The following is a 24,443-nucleotide window of genomic DNA, read 5'->3' on the forward strand; positions in this document are numbered from 1 at the left end:
CAGTGGCAATGAAAAGATAAAGCAAATGCATAAAAGAGGTACAGTTAATATGATTTAGTGATTATTGAGTTTAAAAAGCTAGGGGAGAGAAAAAATCTCAGGTCATGCAAAAGTTTCCACATGGGGAATGCTCATGGGGAAGGAGTAGGAAATTGTCAGGTCAACAGAAAAGTGCAAAGAGTCATGGGACAGACCAACAGTTTTCTTTACATATAGAGTTCAGTGAAACCCTCCTGTGGGATATTTTCAGTAGGTAATTGGATTACAAGTATTTCTAGCTGGAGATAGAACTCTGGTTGAAGATGTAGGCTTGGAATAATTTCATTATAATTATTAGGCAAAGCCACAGATCTCAATGAGCTTATCCATGATGCAGAAGATGTAGAATAGGAAGAAAGCCATTGACAAAATCCTGGGAGTATCAACATTTCACAGAGTCACAGGACTTGGTAATGGAGACTGAGCAGTGGCTAATGAAAAGTAGGAGAGGAGTCAGAGAAAATGATGTTGCTAATTTCTTTTAAGTGTGAGAATTTCAAGCAGTAAGATTATAACTGAAAAGTCAATTGGATTTAACTTACAAGTTCTGCAGTGGCAGTCTGTTCGAAATAATTATTTTAGAGTTGTTAGGTATACTGTTAATGTTGTTAATATTTCTGGTGTCCAAGAAGAAATCTCCCAAGATCCTACCTAAGTTTTTGCAACTAAAGCAGGATACATACACAGGGTCTGGGAAACTGTCTAGACTGGGGAGTACACGTGCCAGCGTTTTTCCAGAATTGTCAAAACCTAAGGGTCATGTGTGAGGAAAAGTGTTGTCTTTTTTATCTGCTTCTTGTGGAGAGTGGAGATCTGTATTGTTTTTTTCTCTCTCTCTCATTCTCTCTCTCTCTCTCTCTCTCTCTCTCACACACACACACACACACACACACACACGCACACACACACGCACAAGTATGGTAAGATGATCTTCGGTGTCCATGGATTACTCAATATCCATGGTATTTTCTAAGACACCCATTGAATGTCTGAAACTGTGGATAGTATGGAACCCTATACATCCGTGCTTTTTTTTTCTATATGTGCATATTTATGATAAAGTTTAATTCATAAATTAGGCACAGTGAGAGATTAACAATAACTCATAATAAAATAAAACAATAACAATATATTGTAATCAGAGTTAGGTGAATATGGTCTCTCAAAGTGTCTTGTATTGTACTCACCCTTCTTTTTCATGTGATGACTGTGAGATGTTATAATGCCTATGTGATGAGATGAAGTCAGGTGAAGGAGTTATGTGGTGTTAGGCTACTATTAATTTCTGGCTATCTGACTACATAGAAATAAGTGGATCATCTGCTTCATGTGATGGTGGATCATTGAGCCATGATAATGTTGATGGTTGGGATTCAGGAACAGATCATTTTGATGACTAATGGGCAGATAGTATATACAAGAAATGATTCATGACCTGGTGAGATGGAACAGGATGTCTTAATATTTCATCATACTCCTTAGAATGACATGTTATTTAGGACTTATGATTTGTATATTTCTGGAATTCCCCATTTAATATTTTTGGACTATGGTTGACCATGAGTAACTGAAATCACAGAAATCAAAGAGACCCAGATTTGCAACTGGTGTGTGAGGGCAGTCTCATGAGACTGAGCCCTCAGTCTGTGAGATCTGAGACTATTTCTAGATAGACAGTGTTGGAATTAAATAGAGGACAACCAGCTGTCTTTTGCTACAGAATTAATGGCTTATTTGTCGGTGGAGAAAATCCTCCACACATTTGGTCACAGATGTCTTCTGTTTTAATGATTGTGGTGTGAGAGCAGAGGGAAATCATGTTGTGTGTGTTTCTTTCTACACTTAGAGCAAATAGGAGAGACTACTGTATACTCTGTTCAAACTGCTTCTAGTTCATTTGTCTAGGAATTATACTTTCTAAGGTTGACACTGTCCACTTATACTAATTCTGCTAATAATACAGTTTTTGTCAGTCTTATAGGGTTCTGTTTGGATTACAACTATTGTACACTGTAGTTCACTTGCAGAGATCAAATTGTGATAAATTCTATTTTTCCTTGCATTTGAGAACTATAAAGGAAGGGAAAAAAACATTTTTAATGCATTAATTTTCTACCAATAGTATACTTCATAATAATTTTACTATAGTCTCAATGTATGGTCCCAAATGAATGCTTTATAACAAATCATCTGAGTCTTTGTAACAAAGTGTCAGAGTATTATGCTTTTTAAGCCAAGACCTGAATCATGCACGAAAGTGTGCATTATTCTTTTAAATTAAGTTGAAGTCTCGCGATGTCTCCCAGGCTGCTTTCAGACTCCTGGGCTCCTCAGATGATCCTCCTGCCTCACCTTCCCAAGTAGCTGGGATTACAGGCATGTGCCATCATGTCCTCTTATGTTTTTAACATTCTGTATTTTTATTTATATTTGTTGATTTAATATATTTTACTTTTTTTTTCTTTAATAGTGGATGTGAGTTCTGTAGAGCCTATATCCAGGTGAGACTTTGCAGTTTTTTTAAATACATATGTTAACTGAGAGAATATAGAGAAAAGAAATCACTATCTACTGAGTATTCTACTCTGGGTTAGACAACATATTATGTGCTTAATATTTACCATCTCACATAGTCATCACACAGCTTTGCAAAGCATCTGTGCTACTATCACCTACTTTGTATTAATCAGGCAAATGTGGTTCAGAGAGGTTGATTAATTGACCTACGATTTCATGGCTAAAAGGTAGCTGACCCTTGAGTTTGCCATCTGCTTTCCTTGCTCCCAAATCCCTTCTCTTCCCCCTCAGCATAGATTGATGGATACCTGTGGATCCATCAATCAAGGCACAGGTCTAGATGGGATCAGTTCAAAAGGTTACATTTTGTTATATGTTAACTCTTTTTAGAGATTTCCCTTAGAACGCTGGTTAATCCAAGACTTTGTTATAACATGTTTAACAGTTAAAGTAATAACCAGTTCCTTGTTTTTATCATCAAAGTTTTTAGAGCAGATCTTACTTAGCTGTGACCACAAGGCATAGGTTTTTATTTCATAAGGAAGACCAGGTAAATCCTATAGATGAATTATTTTACTTTTAGTGGAGAATATCTATATATAGAAATATTATGTTAATAATATTTAGAGGCTATATCTTATAGAATTCTCTATTTACTGACTTCTTAGTTTAGTTTTTCTTCAAAGCAGTACCCTGCCTAGTTGCATGCACTCTTCATTTTTTTTCTAGAGTCTTTTCTCTTCTTCCATGACTTATTTATAATCTTTTCCTGATTACTTTCTTCTCGCATTTCCTTGGTGTTCTTTTCTTCTGTAATTTTTTTCCTTTCTGCCAGTCCCATTTTTCTATAGCTAAAATTAAAGCACATGGAATTTTAGGATTTTAAAGACTCTTGGAGACTAATCAAAATACTTTCAATGTAAACCTGTATTTAATATCCTGGAAAAATGGTTGTTCAGATGGAGAATCTGAAACTCAAAGTGACTTATTTAAATATACGAGGTATCAGAAGTAATATTTAAACTCATTTCAAAGCCCATTACTCTTGTTTTTATATCATCATGTACGTGAGTGTTTGAATAATAGATAGGAAAGGGAATGGATCTAATTAAACAAATGGAAAATGATAAGAATGGAATTAGCTGGAGAACCCAGTAGAAGTAGATAAGAATGGAATTATCAGGGAAAGGCCAAATTTGAAGTGAAACAATCCCAGGATTGGTAGGAGTAAGGGTTTTACCAAAGAGATCGGAATATTGGATCTTATGACAAGTTTGGTGAAGACAAATTAGAGGAACAAAAACACAGATGACATTGGGAGTTATGTAGAAAGGCATACTAAAATAGGGTTCAAAAGAAGTCCTGAATAGTTTGCTGCTTTTTTGCTTGTTTAATTGGAGGAATGGACAAACTTCAAGCTTTTTACTGAAAGATTTAAAATAATAATAAAAAAAAAGCCACTGGGAAAAGTCTCCACAATCAGATAGAAATGTCCTATTCTGTTCTTTTACCCCAAATTTCACAGGAGTGGCTTAAAGCCCCTCGAGTGCTAGGGGATTGAAGGTTGCTGAATTACATAGATCTGTGGCTCAAGGCAGGTGTCCCCTCCCCTTTGCCTCTTTTTCCAGGCCTCTGATGTGCTACTCATGTACATGTAAAGCAGGGGTAAGATTGGCTGTCAAATAAGTCATGGAGCTTCAGCTGGGTTTTTGGTAACATGCTTACGCTGGAGGTGAATGACTGACTGAGACTCCATTTAGTTGTTTTTCAGGAACAGGTAAATACAGAGCTTCTTGGTTGGTCATTGAGTTTATCTTTTCAGTAATCTGTGCCTTGATGAGCAGAATATTTAAAGGTTGGAGACTGCCATGAAGTCCTGCAGAAGAAAGATCTGGAAGTGGGAGAAATTTTCACTGTATATAGTGACTTCCACTTCCAGATCTTTCTCTCTGTGTACATATAGTACTTAGAGAAATCCAACTATCAGGACTCAGTTTTTCTAGCAGACTCTCTCCTTGGGTATAAGTACCTACGAAGATTTTTAAGGCTTTGCTAGTTTATGTAGACCTGAACAAGGAAGGACAAGTATAAAATAAGTAGTTCGATTTTATTATTTTTAATGTTTCAATTTTTGTGAGAAAAATATTCCCAATAACAAATATACATTTGTAATTTGACATTTGTAGGTTCAACTTTTCAACATTTCAAATATTTCAGGGGACTCTCTGTAGTGTTTTAGGGTGAAGGGAATCTACAGGGCCTTTTTTTTTTTTTGAGCCTTTTTTTAAAAGGCTCTGTCGGGCCTTTTAAAGTGGTTTTTATGCTTAAAAACAAAGAATGTCATTTTCCAGTGACACAGATTAGTCTTTGAATCAGAGATAGACAATGGATAAGGGACAAGGTAGCTGTATCTTTCTTCCTCATTTTAGGTTATCAAGTTTGTTCCAGTTTAGATATCAAAAGTTAAGTCAGTCATTAAGTATATTTTCAGTTCATCATAGAGGACAGTTCGTGAGGACGAATTAGACTCAGGGTATGCCAATTATATTGGCAGTCACTATTTTTTGTAAAACTAAGAGTGAGTGTTCATTGAATGTTATAGGTTAGGGAGGTAGAGTCAAAAATAGGTAAATAAAATCTTGTTTAAAAACAGAGAGCATATTTTAATTATACCGAGAAACATGATTTAATATATCGAGGACTGATCTTTCCCCAGATTTTGTTTTTTGTTCTCATTTTTTGGAGTGAGCACTAAGATATGAACTAGCAGATTTCCTTTTTAAATATATGAGTTTGCTCATTTTTATTGTATCTTTTTTCTCTAGTCTTTTTGGCAAACTGACTACTGAAAATTCACAGTCTCCAAAAGTTGAGGAAGACTTTAATCTTGCTACCAAGGTAAAATAGTCTCTTGTTAAGTTGATTTTCTCAGTTGGAATCTAGTTCTGTATAGTATTTACCTTTCATGTTTAACAGTGGTGTATCATTATTTCATGTTGATAATATAAAGTTGGTCAGATGAAAACATTTTATAGAAATATGAGTAGTTGATTTAAACAGTTTTTTTTGTTGTTTTTTTGTTTTTTTTTTTGTTTTTTTTTACTTCAGTAAATAACAAATGATTGGTAAACACTTTCAGGGTGTGAGGGCCAAAAAATGGAATGGACTGGAAAATGCACAGTGACAGGAACGTTATGTTAGAAAAAACTTTTCCACAATAGAGAATATATAAAATCTGGTAAAGGTTTATTTGCATAAGTAAACTTACTGTGACTTTTAAAATTATTCTATTGTAACTTAAAAAAAAAAACCCTCATGCTTAAATTTATCTTTAATGGATCCGGTTACTTACTATAGTAATCAAAGAATCTCTCTGATAAAGTTCAGTTCCGAAGCTGTGCCACATAGCATATAGGTTTTTTTGGCAGATATTAGTTTGATTTCATGTAGTTTTTAGGAGAGAGCTTTTTCTCAGTTTCTCTTCCTGGTTCTTTAGTAAGACCAAAATAATATTAGAAATTGTGAAAATTTATTTGGGCATAGTGGTACATGCCTGTGGTTCCAGCTACCAAGGAGGCTGATGCGGGAGGATTCCTTGAACCCAAGAGTTTGAGACCAGTGTGGGCAACATAGCGAGACCTTATCTCTAATTTTAAAAATCGTGGTAGAAACTTAGAAATGTAAATTCTCTTTCTCAGAATCTGTATTATTAAAGCATGCCAGTGTGTTTTCTAAGTTATTTCATTAAAAGTATACTTTAAATTCTTCAACTAAATGAAGAATGCAGGTTTTACCCCAAGTAAATGACCAATTCTGGAGCAGAGACTCTTAATAAGCATATGGTAAGATTTTAATTTCAGAGTATTTAAACTGCAGTTTTTAAATATATTGTTCAAAGATCTTTGATCCCATTTGAAAATTTTAAATTTCAGAAGATTTTGTATTTAGGTATTTAAATAATCATTTTGAAGCTCTTGCATCACTATGAGATACTGCAGGTTAGAAAACACTTGTGTGCATCCTAGTGTACCCAGAATACAGTCTTGCCTGTAAAAAGCATTTTAAGAGGTTTTCATTGTGAATAAATAAGCAGACAAATGAATTTTTATGTAATGGAATATTATAAGTAAGATAATATGCATAATATATCTTATAATTAGATCTAATGCATTTCTGAAATATGACTTAAATTTACATTTTAGTATTTAGAATGCATAAATTCACATGCATTGTCTTGAGAAAATATGTCTTAAATAAGAAGAGCAATAAATCAGAGATATGTAGTAAATAGGAAAGAAGTTTACACTATGTTTTCTAGTATCTTCCAATGGAGTTTAGATTTAAAAAGTTTTAATATATTTTAGTCTCAATTCATGGTTTTGTTTGTTTGTTTGTTTGAGATGGAGTCTTGCTCTGTCATGCAGGCTGGAGTGCAGTGGTGCAATCTCGACTTACTGCAACCTTCACCTTCTTGGTTCAAGCAGTTCTCCTACCTCAGCCTCCCGTGTAGCGGGGACAGCAGGCACATGGCACCATGCCTAGCTAATTTTTGTATTTTTAGTAGAGACAGGGTGATGGTCTTGATCTCTTGACCTCATGATCCAATCTCCTCGGCCTCCCAAAGTCCTGGGATTACAGGCGTGAACCACCGCTCCCAGCCGAAACTCATGTTCTATTAAGAATATCGTTTCAAGGAGTACATTATTCTAAAATTCTGATTACCAATACTTTCTTCAGGTGAAAAGTTTATGAAATATTCCTTTTTAAATTTTTTCTCTCTCTGTAGTAAGAATGTTCTCGCTTTTAAGTATTGGCTGAAGATCATGTTTAACTAATTGTCTTATTATATAATATTAAAATTAAAATCTTTCTTACACAAATATTAACAAAATAACTAATTGTAGTGTAAATACCGATCAGTAATATTATTAACAAAAGTATGTATTTTGTGTATTTCATCACATGTCTTATATAGTAGCTGTTTTTCCTTTTCTTTCATGACTGAAGCTCATACTTGATTGACTGATCATGTCTCTTGTTTGTTTCTCCCTCCTCCGTCACCTTTTTAAAAATGATTTACCGCAGACATTTTTCTCACAGAATACATTTCTTCAGTGTCTGCTTTTGAGGGCATCTCTGTCTCAATTCTTAGCATATTTATTTACAAGTTTCTATTTAGTTGCTATGTATGATTTTCATTAATCAATCACGCCCCCCCCATGATTTATTCTTTTTTTCTCTGTTTCGTGGAAGAATCAGAATTTATACAATTATTTATACTTAGCATTTTGCCACACGGAATAGGAACAACCTATACCACTTCAATGCAAACTCAGTTAAATAAGGTACTATTAAAAACTAAACTCTCACATTTTTCCACACAAGAGGTAATTAATCCAACTGTAAATTGTGAAGAGATATTTCAAAATATAATGTGTAATTTTTAAATTTTAATTATTTCTATAATAGTACAAACTGTGTAAGAGTACAGTTTTGTCCTAGATTATTTTGGTTTAAAAATAATCTAATGGATACCACCATGTTTGTATAATAATAAATTAGATGAAGGGGATGATAGGAATTAATTGGTTGAAGAAGGGTAAGATAAACATAGAGATTACATGAGACAGGATGAGACAGATTCTTATAAAAACACAGCAAAAATTGTGGATTAAATGAGAGCAGGAACTCTCTAGAATAAAAGATAGGATATAAATTATTTAAAATAAAAATTAAGAAAACATTGCCAGCTAATAAAATATAGTTCAGGTGTCCTTGAGTGACTTATAGCAGATTTTAACAAAAAGCCGACAGAAAATATAAGGACGAGTATAGGTAAGAGCAATTTGTTGTACACTTTGAAATACCTAGCAGGGAATAATTTGAATGTTTCTAACATAAAAGAAAAATAAATACTTAAGGTGATTAATATCTCAATTATTCTGATTTGATTATGCGAATGTATTAAATGATAACATACACCCACAAAACAAGTACATTTATAGTGTGTCGACAAAAAAATTATAAACAAGGAACAAAAGTTTAATTTTTACTTCTTTTAGTAACTTTATGTTTTATATTTAATCTAGTCATACTTACAATAATGCAGAATGCAAAGTGAAATCTGTTTTAGGCCTTGTTAGCTTTATTGTGAATTATTACTTTTTGATTCTTTAGCTTCTGGTTTTAAGATTTCTAACTTAATATTTGACGTATTCTTAGATTATTTAACTAATTTATCTTACTCTTTGATATAACCTTGGTAGCTGTTTTGAATATTTTTGATAATAGAGTATAAATAAATAAGCATTTTATTTAAGCTTGTTATTAAAATTAAATTTTCTGATCATATGAACAAGGGTCTTAATCTGTATATCTTAAAAGAGAAAAATCACTTTTAAGCTACAAAACTCTCAACGAAATAAATGTAGAAATTATTAATCTCTAGGAATATTCTGACATCTTTTGCTCATAATATCTGTATGTAATGGTATTATATGCACACATCAACTGAATGTAATCAATATTTGTGAATTTTTTTAAGGTATAGTACATATTATAAAATGATATGTAAGGGAAGATTGTTAACATAGTAAACAAACTTATCATTGGAAGAATACTTTTACTCTTAAAAATATCTCTTGCAATGGGGATATTTTATATTCTTTCCAGGAAGCTTTATTAACTTTAGTCTTCATAACTATTACACCTTGCACATATATTTGTTTGTTTCTAAAACTCAGGAATCCTGTCGACTTGAATTTTTTTAGTTTCTTTCTTCACTTCTCCTGTGAATACTGAATCCTGCTTGACAATCATAGATACATGTAAAAACTATGAAATCTTCAACTTGAATAATTATTGCTTAATGTTCTCTATATAAGATATTTCTTCCAATTTTAAACTACCATCTTATATGGTGTCAATAGGCAATTTGACTGAATATTATATTGTTTACAGGAACATAAGAAAAGCATGTGATTTTAAAACAGGGTTTCACATTTCTATCTCACTTTATAGTAGTACTTAAAAATGCCTCATAATTCTATGGGTAAGTATTTCTCTTGTACAATTAGAAATAATACCACACATCTACAGCCATCTGATCTTTGACAAACCTGAGAGAAACAAGAAATGGGGAAAGGATTCCCTATTTAATAAATGGTGCTGGGAAAATTGGCTAGCCATAAGTAGAAAGCTGAAACTGGATCCTTTCCTTACTCCTTATACGAAAATTAATTCAAGATGGATTAGAGACTTAAATGTTAGACCTAATACCATAAAAACCCTAGAAGAAAACCTAGGTAGTACCATTCAGGACATAGGCATGGGCAAAGACTTCTTGTCTAAAACACCAAAAGCAACGGCAGCAAAAGCCAAAATTGACAAATGGGATCCAATTAAACTAAAGAGCTTCTGCACAGCAAAAGAAACTACCATCAGAGTGAACAGGCAACCTTCAGAATGGGAGAACATTTTTGCAATCTACTCATCTGACAAAGGGCTAATATCCAGAACCTACAAAGAACTCAAACAAATTTACAAGAAAAAAACAAACAACCCCATCAAAAAGTGGGCAAAGGATATGAACAGACATTTCTCAAAAGAAGACATTCATACAGCCAACAGACACATGAAAAAATGCTCATCATCACTGGCCATCAGAGAAATGCAAATCAAAACCACAATGAGATACCATCTCACACCAGTTAGAATGGCAATCATTACAAAGTCAGGAAACAACAGGTGCTGGAGAGGATGTGGAGAAATAGGAACACTTTTACACTGTTGGTGGGATTGTAAACTAGTTCAACTATTGTGGAAAACAGTGTGGTGATTCCTCAAGGATCTAGAACTAGAAGTACCATATGACCCAGCCATCCCATTACTGGGTATATACCCAAAGGATTATAAATCATGCTGCTATAAAGGCACATGCACACGTATGTTTATTGTGGCACTATTCACAATAGTAAAGACTTGGAATCAACCCAAATGTCCATCAGTGACAGACTGGATTAAGAAAATGTGGCACATATACACCATGGAATACTATGCAGCCATAAAAAAGGATGAGTTTGTGTCCTTTGTAGGGGCATGGATGCAGCTGGAAGCCATCATTCTTAGCAAACTATCACAAGAACAGAAAACCAAACACCGCATATTCTCACTCATAGGTGGGAACTGAACAATGAGATCTCTTGGACTCGGGAAGGGGAACATCCCACACCGGGGCCTATCATGGGGAGGGGAGAGGGGGGAGGGATTGCATTGGGAGTTATACCTAATGTAAATGACGAGTTGATGGGTGCTGACGAGTTGATGGGTGCAGCACACCAACATGGCACAAGTATACATATGTAACAAACCTGCAAGTTATGCACATGTACCCTAGAACTTAAAGTATAATAATAATAATTAATAAATAAAAATAAATAAAAAATAAAAAATAAAAAAAAAATTGCAAGGTTTTTATAAAGGTCGTTTTGTAGAATCTTGTTTTAAAATTAAATGTTTTCATTCAATTCAAAGATGCATATTGCAATAATATTTCAGAAATATTTACCTATATAAATAAAATTATATTCTTGAAATAAATTTGAAAATATATAACTGAGAGATTTAAACCCATGTTTTTCTCTCTCCCTTTGATTTCATTTTCAAAATTTCAGCAGTCTGCATAGATCTGTGTTAATTCTAACCATTTAGTCTATCTTACAAATATTTATTTTCTCATCACTATGTAATTTTCCTCATGTAGGTAATCTACTCATACTCCAAATGTATTTATCCAGATATTTCTTCCAAGCCCCTTGGATGCCTAAAATCTTATAGGTCTCAAACTGAAAACATCATTTTTATTTTTTTCCTGACTTTTTTCTGACCCGTTGTAATCTACTCTGTCATCTGGTTTCCCCATCCTAGTAAATAACACCTAGGAAGTAGCCATGAAATGCCCCAGCACTTCAACTGGCACTTCAACTGTCCCCCACATCCTGCACTTCAACCCTCCTCCAGGTCACCAATCCAGTCACACACCAAATTTTGCATTATCTACCTTCTTATAATTTTCCATATCTTATTACCATAATTAACTCTCTACCTATAATTTTGAAGTACTCCTTTCTACTTTTGCCCCATCTCCCCATGTTCGTCTTTACACCGCTGGAAGGGTCACCTTTCTAAAATATATTTGTAATGATGTACCTCATCTGCATATTGAGTGGATACCCGTTACAGGAAGGGGTAATTTCACATTCTAGTGTGACACATATCGTATATGGTTTGGCCCCATTTTATCTCTTCAATTCATTTCCTCTGACTGTGTTCCAGTTTTACCACATAACTTTGTCATCCCTCAGTTGCCATGTTGTTTCATGCCTTATTATTTTGCACATGCTATTGCACCAAGAGTCTTTGTATCCTGACCCTGCACTTTGTCTGTCCTTCCAAATATGGCCCCATTATGGCAGCATTTTCTATGCTTTTCAGGTAAAACTGATTTTTCTCTCCTTTTTGCCCTTATGTATTTTAATGACTTAAATTGTAGAACTGGTGAAGTATACTTTTCTGTTCTTATTTGTTTTCACATATCTCTACCATTTCTTGAATATAGGCTAGAATCTATCTTCCATGGATATTTTCTGCTTCTCCCAGAATAGTGCCTATGATTTGATAGATACAATGTGTGTTTTTGTTGTTATTGTTTGTCTTACTGACAAATTGAGTGAGTGACTGAGTTAATAAACACAATTTTTTCTGAAGTTTTTATTGTTGTTGTTGTTGCTTTCTGTTTTTTGTTTGTAATAGGAGGGAGCAACAAAGACAGTAACTGGACAACAAAAATATATTATTGGCATTATTGAACGAGCTCCACAAGATCAAACAGGTAATGACAATTTTATTTTTTATACCAAAATAATAGAAGTGGTAATTTAGTGAATATCTCTGAAAATTTTTCTATGCTTAAATGCTATTATTTAGAAAACAATTTTATAGACTGAAATGCAATGTCTACTTAAAAAAATACTTTTTGCTATCTTTCTTCATACTATCAATTTTTTTTCTGAACCTGCTTCAATTCTGAAACTCTATTTTTGCTATTACTTTTATTTTTGAAATACTTATAAATGAAAATAGATTTGCATATAATGATTTACAGTAATAAATGTTCTCATATATGTGAACTCATTTTCTCATGCTGTGAACAACATTTTGTAGATAAGATGCCCATATCTGAATTAGGACAAAAAGAAGATACAAAATCAACTTCAGTTCCTGAGGTACTGTGTGTTGTTGTTATTGCTGTTATTTTAAAACTTAACTAGTCTTAAAATATAAACAGATGATTTGACTTTATTCTGTCACCTCTGATTGTGTCCATAAGGCGGGCAGATCACGAGGTCAGAAAATCGAGACCATCCTGGCTAACATGGTGAAACCCCGTCTCTACTAAAAATACAAAAATTAGCCTGGCATGGTGGCGGGCAACTGTAGTCCCAGCTACTCAGGAGGCTGAGGCAGGAGAATGGTGTGAACCCAGGAGTTGGAGCTTGCAGTGAGCCCAGATCACACCACTGCACTCCCGCCTGGGCGACAGAGCGAGACTCCATCTCAAAAAACAAACAAAGAAAAAAAGAAATTATTTTCAGACATTTATCAGAACATACTTTATAATCATGTGCCAAGTAGATAACAGCTGCATAGTGCAATTCTGCTAATTTGCAGGATTGATTTTGAAGCCAGTGTAGAATAGTGCGAAAGAAAATAAGGCTTAGAAGGCACTAGGAATCTCTTTGAGTTCTGAAGTTAAGTTTGTCTATAAACTAAATAATTCCTCTGCATTCATTTGTGGGCAAATATATGATTCTGTGTATATCTAGATGTACAAAAGCTCTAATTGGATTCAGGGAGAAAGAGTTTTAAACTATAGTCTTAGTCTTGCTCAACTTGGAACTTGAAAAGATAATGCCTGGGACTTGAAAGTATTGATATATTTTGATTATCCAGTATAGATCTGAAGGAACATTTCAGAAGTTGGATAAACATGATAAATAGGACACCTGTAAAACTATAATAACAACAATTTGTTTGAGTAGTATTTTAATAAGTAGACATTCTTTTCACAAATAGAACTCTTCAAGTCCCTTTGTGGCAGTGATGTTTGCAGCCACATAGATATCAAATAATAATGATGTATTCCAAGACCACAACTGTGGATATGGAAGAGATAGGAAAGGCTTCGCCAGTTAGGTGGAAGCAGCAGCTGCATAGTGGTAACAGCAGTGAGTGGATGTCAAAGATAAGTCTGTATTTTGGTTCTGTCACTTATTAGCTATGGGAACTTGGAAAAAAATCGATTGACCTGATCAAATACCAGTAATTTTGTTTATAAAAACAGTGCTCATGTCTACCTCTTAGGTGCATGTCATGAAATAATGTTGTAACAAATGTGAAAACATTTTGTAAACTGAAAAGTCTGTATACAAATGTAAGACAAAATTATCAAAGTGGCATTTATCGTAAGCAGTATTGTTAGCACAAGAATGGGGAGTAAGAACAGGCATGTGGATTTCTAATTTTGGGTAAGGGGTTGGTAACTTTCAGCAGGCTACTACTGCAGATTTTCCATAGAAATATAGCGGTTTGGAAAGTTAGACTTCCCTGATGAGATTTTCAATGTGTTGACCTGGAGTAATTTCTTTGTGAGTATCAACTCTGTGCTAGGCAGTGAGTCTCTGAATATCCATGATGTGGGATTATGCTCTAGTAGTAGGAAGAGAATAACAAATAAAAAACACTTATAAGTCACTGTAACTTTTTCTTTAAAAACAAAACAGAGAATGTTTGGTTAGAGAAAATTGAAGAACTTTATAATTAGCACGGGTATGGGAGTGGCAGTGGAATTCTATGGTCAGAGTAGATCTTTCTGCGACTGCCATTTAATCTCCCATCTCAAAGATGAGGAGTATGCTATATGAAAGTCTAGGAGGAAGACATTCTGAACAGAGAGAACAGTGGACCGTATTTGTTCGTCATTTTGTTCTTAACAACCTAGAATGACTAGGAAGCAGAAAGTGGGGTAACCAGCAACATCATCATCATCCTCATTATTCTAAGGTGAAGAAAAGTCTGCAAATATGTGCCTGGCATATGTTACATGTTTCACGAATACATGTTTTATTTTTCTCTTTTGATGAAGGCTTGCTCTACTTTTCTGAAGTTATGTCTTAAGAATGAATTGCATACTTTATCTAATGATTGTTTGCTTTCATTTAAAAATAACATAAATATAAGTTTTCTTTATGAATCTTTCCTTTTATTCAAGCAGTTCTTTATCAGCAAAAAAGTTTAAAATTTATTCTTATTATTTTAAGCCCTTGTTTTCTTAAATGAAACAGCTTTTACAGAGTTCTATTCCTACTTCACATAACACACTCTGATTATTCTCTTCATGCCATGCATATTTTTTAACCAAAAAATCTGTAATTATGCATATGTCACATGTTTAATCATGTTGTATTTTGTTTGAAATGTTCTATTATTTTTGGTGAGGATTACAGTGTAAGGCAGATACTTTGAAGTAAATTCCTCTTAAAATATGCACACGAATGAATTTTTTTGTGAATATGATTTATTTTCCTTGCTCAGTAACCTAGTCAATAGCCACATGAAAATAAAAGATAAGCATGATCTACAGAGAATATTTGAGGTTTTCATTTGAAATGTTTTGGTTTTCAGTATGTGAACAGCCTTAAATCTAATTGCTTTTAAAGTTAAAAAATGTGTTTTAAAAAAGATTTTTAATAAAAAATATGATGCTTGTCATTATTGTTTTTAAATTGAAATTATTTATTGAGGCAGGCCATGATGTCTCTTGCCTGTAATCCCAGTATTTTGGGAGGGCGAGGTAGGCGGATCACTTGAAGTCAGGAGTCTGAGACCAGCCTAACCAACATGGTGAAACCCTGTCTCTATTACAAATACAAAAATTTAGCCAGGTGTGGTGGCTCATGTCTGTAGTCCCAGCTACGCGGGACGCTGAGGCAGGAGAATCACTTGGTCTTGGGAACCGGAGTTTGCAGTGAGCCGAGATCATGCCACTGGGCAACCCTGCGAGGCTTCATCTCAGAAAAATAAAATAAAAAAATAGTAAAAAATGAAATTATTTATTAATATTATCTTTAACAGATTATCTCTGTGAATGATACACAGAATTATGTGTGTTTACCTGAGGCTACATATCAAAAAGAAATAAAGACAATAAATAGCAAAATAGAAGGTAAGAACCATTTTTTATTTAAAACATCTTTTGACCAAATGTTTGTCTCAAAGCATGAGGACTGGTATGCTCTGACAACCAAAGAAAATTATTTTTTAAATGTGTAGCATGGAAGAACAAAAGGAGTGAAAGTTATATGTCATCTCAGGTGTTGGCAACAGATTATACTGAGAGTATCAACAAAATAGCTGAATCATTAGTTTAAATTCAGTATACTCTAAGACCTGATGAAAGGAGTAAAAGAGGGAATGAAGATTGAGGAAGACAGAGAGTACAGGGAGTACATGAGGGAACAAGAAGCAGGTTTACATAATGGAGAATGGTAAAATAAAATAATTCTTGAAAGAAAGATAGAGCATGGTTAGAAAGCTGGAAAGAATATAAAGTGACCTTCCATTACCAAAATCTGCTGGAGAATTACAGCAAACATGTTGTCACTCTTGTCTTTCTTACTGGAGGGAAGGCATTAGGGATGGAAGCACCTGACCATGGAGAGTTGTGTTTTATCAGCAATATGTGAATATAAGTATATTTGCACAGCCATGCATGTATATAATTTGTCATATATACTCAGTATAGATCAAAAGTTTTCACACTTTGGAAAATCAGCTGAATACCTTGTTAACAATGCACGCGGACTTTGGATTCTGGCATTTTTAATAAGTTCTCAAGTGATGCTGTTGCTGGTGGTCCTTGGACCTCACTCTTAAGTAGCAAGGGAACAGCCTTTCCTTTGGAAAAATCTGGAAGAAGGGCAGTTGGATAGAAGGTCAAGACATAACAGGGTCAAAAGAAAGCGTTATATTGCTTTTATTTCTGAGTATGTTTCTGGCCATAGGGGAAAAAAGAGGTAAAGAAATAGTAATTTCAGATGGCAGATACTACCCTAATCAAAGAGAAAGAAAGTGTCGGGAAAATTGATTTTAAAAGATGTTGAATGGGAATAATCAAGACCACAGATGTGGACTAAGAAATTTTGGCTAAGAAAGAGGGATTGCGAGACATGAAATGGGGCAAGAAAGAAGATAGCCAGGCAACTTTGGAGTTTCTGAAAAGGAAATTTGAGTGAATTCACTTCAGATGCATTTACAATATTTGCACTCCAGCAGATTAGATTGTGGGTACTCCAGAGACTACCGGAAGTGGGAGGATTACTAGAATTGGAGTAAACTATGGTGACTCATTAGCTTTCTCTATTGCTATCAGGCATAAAATGTTTATTTTTTGTTGATATTAGCTATTCAAATGAGAGATATTTGAATCTAAGAGCATTGGCTTTATTTTTAATGAAGCAAATTGTTTTGGTAAAATTGTTATTCTATAAAAATCCATTAGACACTTACCATAATAAACAAAGCAGACTAATTTTTAGAAACAAATTACTGAATTTATTACTTGAATTCTAAAATTGTTTTTTAAGTAAATATTTTCCTGATTTAAACATATAAAATGTTATTTATATGTAATAACTATGTTATCATAAATTTTCAAATAAACGTCAACATTGAAAGCAATATTTTTAATGAATTTTGTATATATATTTTGCATGAGTGAATCAAGAAAATTTCTGAGGATAAGCTAGAGGATACAGAAGCAAGAAAATTTCTGAGGATAAACTAGAGGCATATGATTACACTGCATGGATATGGAAAACAATGAATATTTTATTTAGTATTATCCCCTAAGTAAATATCCAAGCTGATCAATTTGTTACACGTTCAGTGATGAGATGTCAGTTCTGCATTCTGCTGAACTCTCATCATAATGGTGTACCGTCTCAATTGTACGACAAATTAAAGAACATGATGAATGTAATGATATAAATTATTCCAATGTATTTCATTAAATATATGGTGTAGGATTCTATATTCAGCTTTGACATTTATTTTTTCAGGGTCATGATTTGCTCCTCTGATCAAAGGTCATTTCTCTTTTCATCCCTCAGCATATGCGTATTAATATCAACACATTTTGCACGCACAGCACATTCTCACTTTTGAAATATTAAGTGCACGTTTGTTGAAGCCTAGATTCCTAGTTTCTTCAGTGTATTTCTGTCATGTGAGTGTCCTAAAGAAACAAACCAAATGAAAAGCCCTAAACCTAAAGGAATCATTCTCAAAGCTGAGTACAAGGACTTAGTTAGATACTATCACTGGATTCATTTGTGGTTGGTTTTGTCATATTTACCTATGACTGATAATAAATCTCTTTTGCTTTTTTAGAGTCTCCTGAAAAGTCTTCTGACTTTGAGGTATTGAGTTTTATAATTTTATCTTGAATCATTTATTAACCACATATTTTGTGAAGTATACATTCATTATTAATAATTTTTCTTCCAAAACCATTTAGCCTGCCACTGAAATGCAAAACTCTGTCCCAAATAAAGGCTTAGAATGGAAGAATAAACAAACATTGAGAGCAGGTAAATTTTACAGTTCAAGTATATTAAAATGAATATTTCAATAGTTGATATATTAATAGTCTCATCTCCCCAATGTTTATTTTTCAAATATTATGGAAATATTTGAGGTAATAATGTCAATAATGGTATCCACATTTGAAAAACTGATTACTTATAAGAACACGAATTTTAATTAGTTTTTGTAAAAGGTAGCTTTAATTTCAGGTGTTTCTACTTTTATGTCCTGATACTGTAATGTTTTGTATTGGGAATGTCCGTATGACTTAAAGATTCAAAAGGGTGAATTTTTAAACTCTAATATTTTTTCTGTTCAAAAATTGATTCAAATTCTACCCTTCACTGCAGGGAAAACTTCACTTTTTGACATGCCAACTATGTTTTAACATTGGTTACCTCATGGGAATGTAGTCATTTGAAGCATCCTAAGGAAATCAGTTATTCTGATTAGCTTACTCTGTGTGTGTGTGTGTGTGTGTTTGTGGTGTGCACGTTTGTGCCTATGTGCATGTGTATGTGTGTTTGTGTGTGGTACCCTTAATTTTTAAAAAATGGGAGATGTCAGTCCCAGCTACTCAGGAGGCTGAGGCAGAAGAATGGCGTGAACCCGGGAGGTAGAGCTTGCAATGAGCCAAGATCACGCCACTGCACTCCAGCCTGGGCGACAGAGTGAGACTCCGTCTCAAAAAAATAAAAATAAATAAATAAATTAATAATAATAATTAATGGGAGAAGTAATCGTTTCCTCATGATTATTTTTGTAAAACTGTGATTCTGAAGCATTTGGCTTTAGTGTTTTTTCATTGTTTAGAGGTAAACAATTGTCTAAACTAGTTTCTTAAAAATTATTATTCCTATGCATGCTTAAACATTACACAACATATGTGCACGGTCATAGATAATGTGTAGAATTTGTTTTCAACTTCTAATATGTAAATAATTGTACATTGTGTGTAATTTTCTGTAACGTTCTTTGATCAGCATTGTATTGTTAGATCCATCCATAAGGGCAGAATTAGCTCTGGTTTTGTTTATATTAGGTTCTTTATAGAATTCCATTATATAACTGCACCACGACTAATTAAAGCTTGTTTATGCAAAAAACAAATACATGAAAATAAAAACAAATACAGATTTCAGTCTTCATTTAAGTTGGTTTTCTCTACTGATTTTTGATATATTAGAAACTAAAACTAAAATATTTCAAGTATCGCTATGCACAATCATCTACTTTAATAAAAATGAAAACTGTGACCTATGGACCATTAAAGCTGTGTTTACTAATGTGTAGGCATTGATTTAATTTTTTTTATGGAAATGTTAGGTTACTTAAAGCAATTATTTTTATATAGATTTCTAATGTTTCTCTAAGACATCACAAGGTGATTCTGAAGATATTGATTTAAGACTGTCTCAAAATATTTAAAGTAGTTTTTAAATTTAATGTGTATGCAATAAAAGTTTTTTAACCTTTTTTATTACACATACACAACATATACTGTCATGCATGTTGAAACTTAAAATTGTTAGACAAAGTTTGTTAACATAAAAAAATTTTGTATTTCTCAAGAGTCTTATTTATTGATAATTTCATTTGAATAACTAATTGAGATTGCTGAGTCAATCAAACTAAGTATTGCTAAAAAATAGAAAAAATGAAAGATAACATATACTTAAAGTTATCTCATTAAATTTCAAGCACAAAAAATACTGTTTCTGGGAAGAAGAACACATTACTGCCTTTTTGAAGAAATAATTTGTACAAGTTAGCCAAATTTCTATTTTTTTTATTCTAATGAATAAAAAGTTCACTTTTAAATATTTTAGTTTGCTATTCTATTAGATTGACCATAAAAGTGGCGGGAATAATCTGAAAAAAGTATGTACAGGTTGAGTAAGAAAGACCACAGATTCATGAAAAAATAGATTTGTATACTTTTAATATATATCATAATAAATGTTCTCATGAATATATCTATGGTTAATATTTTATAGATAATATGTTCACATTAAAATCAGTACAAGAAACATATGCAGAATCACATTGGAGTTCTGAGGTATTGTGTAATTTTGTTTTCATTATTTAAATACAAATATTGATTGATGTTGAAACTTTAGAGACTGACTTTATTGTCTTACCTCTGCATATTGCCCTTCAGCAATTTCTGATATTTTTCAGAACATACTAAACAGTTATTATTTGCTAAGTAGATTATTGCTTCATAGTGCAATTCCACTTATTTTCAGGATTAAATTTAGAAGATACTGTAGTATAGTGTAAAAATATGGCTTAGAAATTCTAGGAGTTTATTTGGATTCTGAATCTACCTTTGTCTAAAAACTGAGGAATTTCAGTTCAGGGGTCCTGAAATGAAATTCCTCAGTTTTTACCTGTAGGCAAATTTATGGTTCTCTGGTATATCTGGATTCAGAGGAAAAAGGTAAAACTTGTTTTGCATACCTTGGAACTTGAGAAGATAATGCTTGGGACTTGAAAGTATTGATATATTTGGATTGTACAGCATAGAGCTTAAGGAATATTTTAGGCAAAGGAAGAGCAAGAAAAATAGGAAACCTGAGAAACTATAATAAAAACAATTTGGTTGAATAGTTTTTTAAAGAATAAACATCATTTTCACAAAGAGAACTCTTTGAGTTCTTTTGTGGCAGCCATGCTTTCAACCACATAAATATCTGTATTCTGAGATCACAGCTATGTAAAGAGATGGAAAGGGCCTCGCTGGTTGTTAGAAGTAGCTGCTTTATAGTAGTAACAATCATGAGTAGAAGTCAAAAAACCAGTCAGTATTCTGGTTCTGTTACTTACTAGTTATGTAACCTTGGAGAAAATTATTTTGTGTATTCAAATGTCAGTGGCCTTGTTCGTTGAATTAGTGCTAATATCTACCTCTTAGTTATTTTTAATTGAGCAATATTATAATAAAAGTAAAAATATTTTGTAAACTGAAAAATGTGTATACAAATGTAAGATAATGATGACAGTGGTATTCAGTGACGTAATAAATATTGAGGGTACTTTTTTTAAACGTGATGGCAGTATTGTCAGAAAAATATTGGGGAAATAACAACAGACATGTGGATTTCTAGTCTAGTGTAAGGGTATATTAAGTATCAGCAGGCTACTACTACTGTTTTCTAAACTTGCTAGGAATTTAGCAAGTTAGATCTCTCTGATGAGATTTTAAATGCTTTGACTATTAGTAATGTCCTTACTGAATAGCAAAAGTGTGCTAAACAGTGAGACCAGAACACACAGGATGAGGACTTTTGTTAAAGTGGTAGGAATAGGGAAAAAGTTAACAACACCCTTAGGTAAATATAGGTGATCTCTATGTAAAGACAGGTAGTGTTAGGTTAGAGAAAATTGAAGAAGTTTGCAGTTAGGATGGGAATGGGAGTGGCAGTCAAATTCTGTAGTCAGAGATTTCTTTGAGACTGCCAGTCAAGCTCCTATAACAAGCATGAGAGGTAGGATGATGTGTAAAAGTATAGGTGAAAGACATTTGGAGTGGAGAAAACAACAGATCACATTTGTTTATAATTTTTCTGTTAACATCCTGGAAAGACTAAGAAGCAGAAAGTGGGGTAAACATCATCATCATCATTTTCATTATTGTAAGGTGTAGAAAAGTTTTCAAATGTGTTCCTGGCATATAGTAAATAAATGCTTTATGAATAAACATTCCTATATCTTTATGAAGGGCTTGCTATACTTTTCTGAAATTATGTCTTAATTGAGATCAAGTTACATACTCTATCTAATATTGGTTTCCTTTCATTTAAACATAATAGAATATGTTTCTTCTTTTAAGTTTCATTCACGTATTTCTTCTGTAATCAAAAATTTTCTCAAAAATATTTGATTATTTCAAATTCTTGTCTACCTAAATAAAGACGCTTCTACAATATTCTGTCTCATACTCTGAAGGTTCTCTTCCTTTCAAGTGTCTTATTTTAACCCTGAACAATGAGAATGAGATCACTTGGACTTGGGAAGGGGAGCATCACACACCGGGGCCTATTATGGGGAGGGGGGAGGGGGGAAGGGGGAGGGGTGAGGAATTGCATTGGGAGTTATACCTGATGTAAAGGACGAGTTGATGGGTGCTGATGAATTGATGGGTGCAGCACACCAACATGGCACAAGTATACATACGTAACAAACCTGCACATTATGCACATGTATCCTAAAACTTAAAGTATAATAATAAAAAGAAAAAGTAGAAAGACATGTGACCTATAATCAAGAAAAAAGCATACAATGCAAGCAGACTCAATATTGCATGAAAAAAAATTTATAATTGTGAGTATTTTTAACGTTTAATGTTGTCAATGTTATATAGCAAGAAGCAGGTGATTGTCTTTTGTTTTAAATGCCCTCTCATGTTTCTTGGGGACTACAAAGTAGAGTTAGATATTTTAAAGGTAATTTCCTCTGGAAACATGCACATGAGTGAATATATTTTCTGTGGATATGTTTTTTTTTTTGGATTTTCATGCTTGGTAACGGTTTCAATAGCTAAATGAAGATGAAAATAAGCTTGATTTAGAGAGCATATGTGAAGTCCTTTATATAAATGCTTTGGTTTTCAATAGGTTTCTATCCTTAAATCAAATTGCCTTTAATAGGAAACTGAGTATTTTTTGAAATATGTTAGTTAGGAAATCTTGATGTCACTCATTATTTTTATTATTTTTAAATTGCAATTCATTATTGATAGAACTTTGAACAGAATATTTCTGAAAGTGCTGCGCAGAATTACACGTGTTTACCTGAGGCTACATATCAAGAAGAAACCAAAAGAATAAATGGAAAACTAAAGGGTAAGAGTCATTTTTTATTTATAAGTCATTAGACAGTATGTTTATCTAAAGATTTGAGGACTGATATATTGTAATAGCCTAAGAACATTATCACTAAATGCACAGTATAAAAAATGTGAATTAAAATGGTAATAAGTTACATATCTTGTCAGGTGTCAGCAACAGAATTTGTTGATGGTGCCAGAAAAGGAACTGAATTATTACTTTAAATTCAAGGTATTCTAAAACCTGAGGTACCTCAGGAAATAAGAGGAAAGATGTAAAAGAGGGAATAAAGAATGAGGAAGACAGAAAGTACAGGGAGGAAATGAGGGAAAAAGAAACAGGTGTATATAAAGGAGGTTGATAAAATAATTCTGTAGATAGAGGAAGAGTAGGGTTAGAAAGGTGTGAAGAACATATAGTGAGCTTCCAGTATAAAAACTACTAAAAGAATTACAGCAAAAATTTTCCACGCGAGCTGAAAACCGTGGCACGAGAACTGCATGACATATGCACAAGCTTCAGTAGCCGATTCGATCAAGTGGAAAAAAGGGTGAGTATCACTATCCATCTTTATATAGAGATCACTTACATTGACTTATAAGTGTTAACTTTTTTTCTATTTCTACCACTGTAACATAAGTCCTCATCCAGTGTGTTCAGGTCTCAGGGCTTAGCACACTTTTTGCTGTTCTGTAATAATGTTACTAATAGTCAAAGCATTTAAAATCTCATCAGAGAGGTCTGACTTGATCAAGTAGAAGAATGAAATGAAGCAAGAAGAGAAGTTTAGAGAAAAAAGAGGAAAAAGAAATGAACAAAGCCTCCAAGAAATATGGGACTATGTGAAAAGACCAAATCTACGTTTCATTAGTTTATCTGAAAGTGATGGGAAGAATGGAACCAAGTTGGAAAACACACTTCAGGATATCATCCAGGAGAACTTCCACAATGTAGCAAGGCAGGCCAACATTCAAATTCAGGGAATACAGAGAACACCACAAAGATACTCCTTGAGAAGAGCAACCCCAAGACACATAATAGTCAGATTCACCAAGGTTGAAATGAAGGAAAAAATGCTAAGGACAGCCAGAGAGAAACGTCGGGTTACCCAAAAAGGGAAGCCCATCAGACGAACAGTGGATCTCTTGGCAGAAACTTTACAAGCTAGAAGAGAGTGGGAGCCAATATTCAACATTCTTAAAGAAAAGAATTTTCAACCCAGAATTTCATATCCAGCCAAACTAAGCTTCATACGTGAAAGAGAAATAAAATCCTTTACAGACGAGCAAATGCTGAGAGATTTTGTCACCACCAGACCTGCCTTACAAGAGCTCCTGAAGGGAGCACTAAACA

At 33.4% G+C, this 24,443-nt stretch overlaps 1 protein-coding gene across 1 annotated transcript in view; it reads left to right on the top strand.

Moving 5' to 3' along the window:
* The window catches only part of LOC102132468 (ankyrin repeat domain-containing protein 30B-like), a 115,042-nt gene that overhangs the window by 66,685 nt on the left and 23,914 nt on the right, over window positions 1-24,443 (top strand). The window contains 7 exon segments of the mRNA XM_065520015.1: window positions 2,510-2,540; window positions 5,382-5,454; window positions 12,367-12,445; window positions 12,778-12,839; window positions 15,748-15,838; window positions 18,064-18,092; window positions 18,191-18,263. Of these exon segments, the coding sequence (XP_065376087.1) occupies window positions 2,510-2,540; window positions 5,382-5,454; window positions 12,367-12,445; window positions 12,778-12,839; window positions 15,748-15,838; window positions 18,064-18,092; window positions 18,191-18,263 (438 nt within the window).

Source organism: Macaca fascicularis, chromosome 9 (assembly GCF_037993035.2).
Source record: "Macaca fascicularis isolate 582-1 chromosome 9, T2T-MFA8v1.1".
Taxonomy (NCBI): Eukaryota; Metazoa; Chordata; class Mammalia; order Primates; family Cercopithecidae; genus Macaca; species Macaca fascicularis.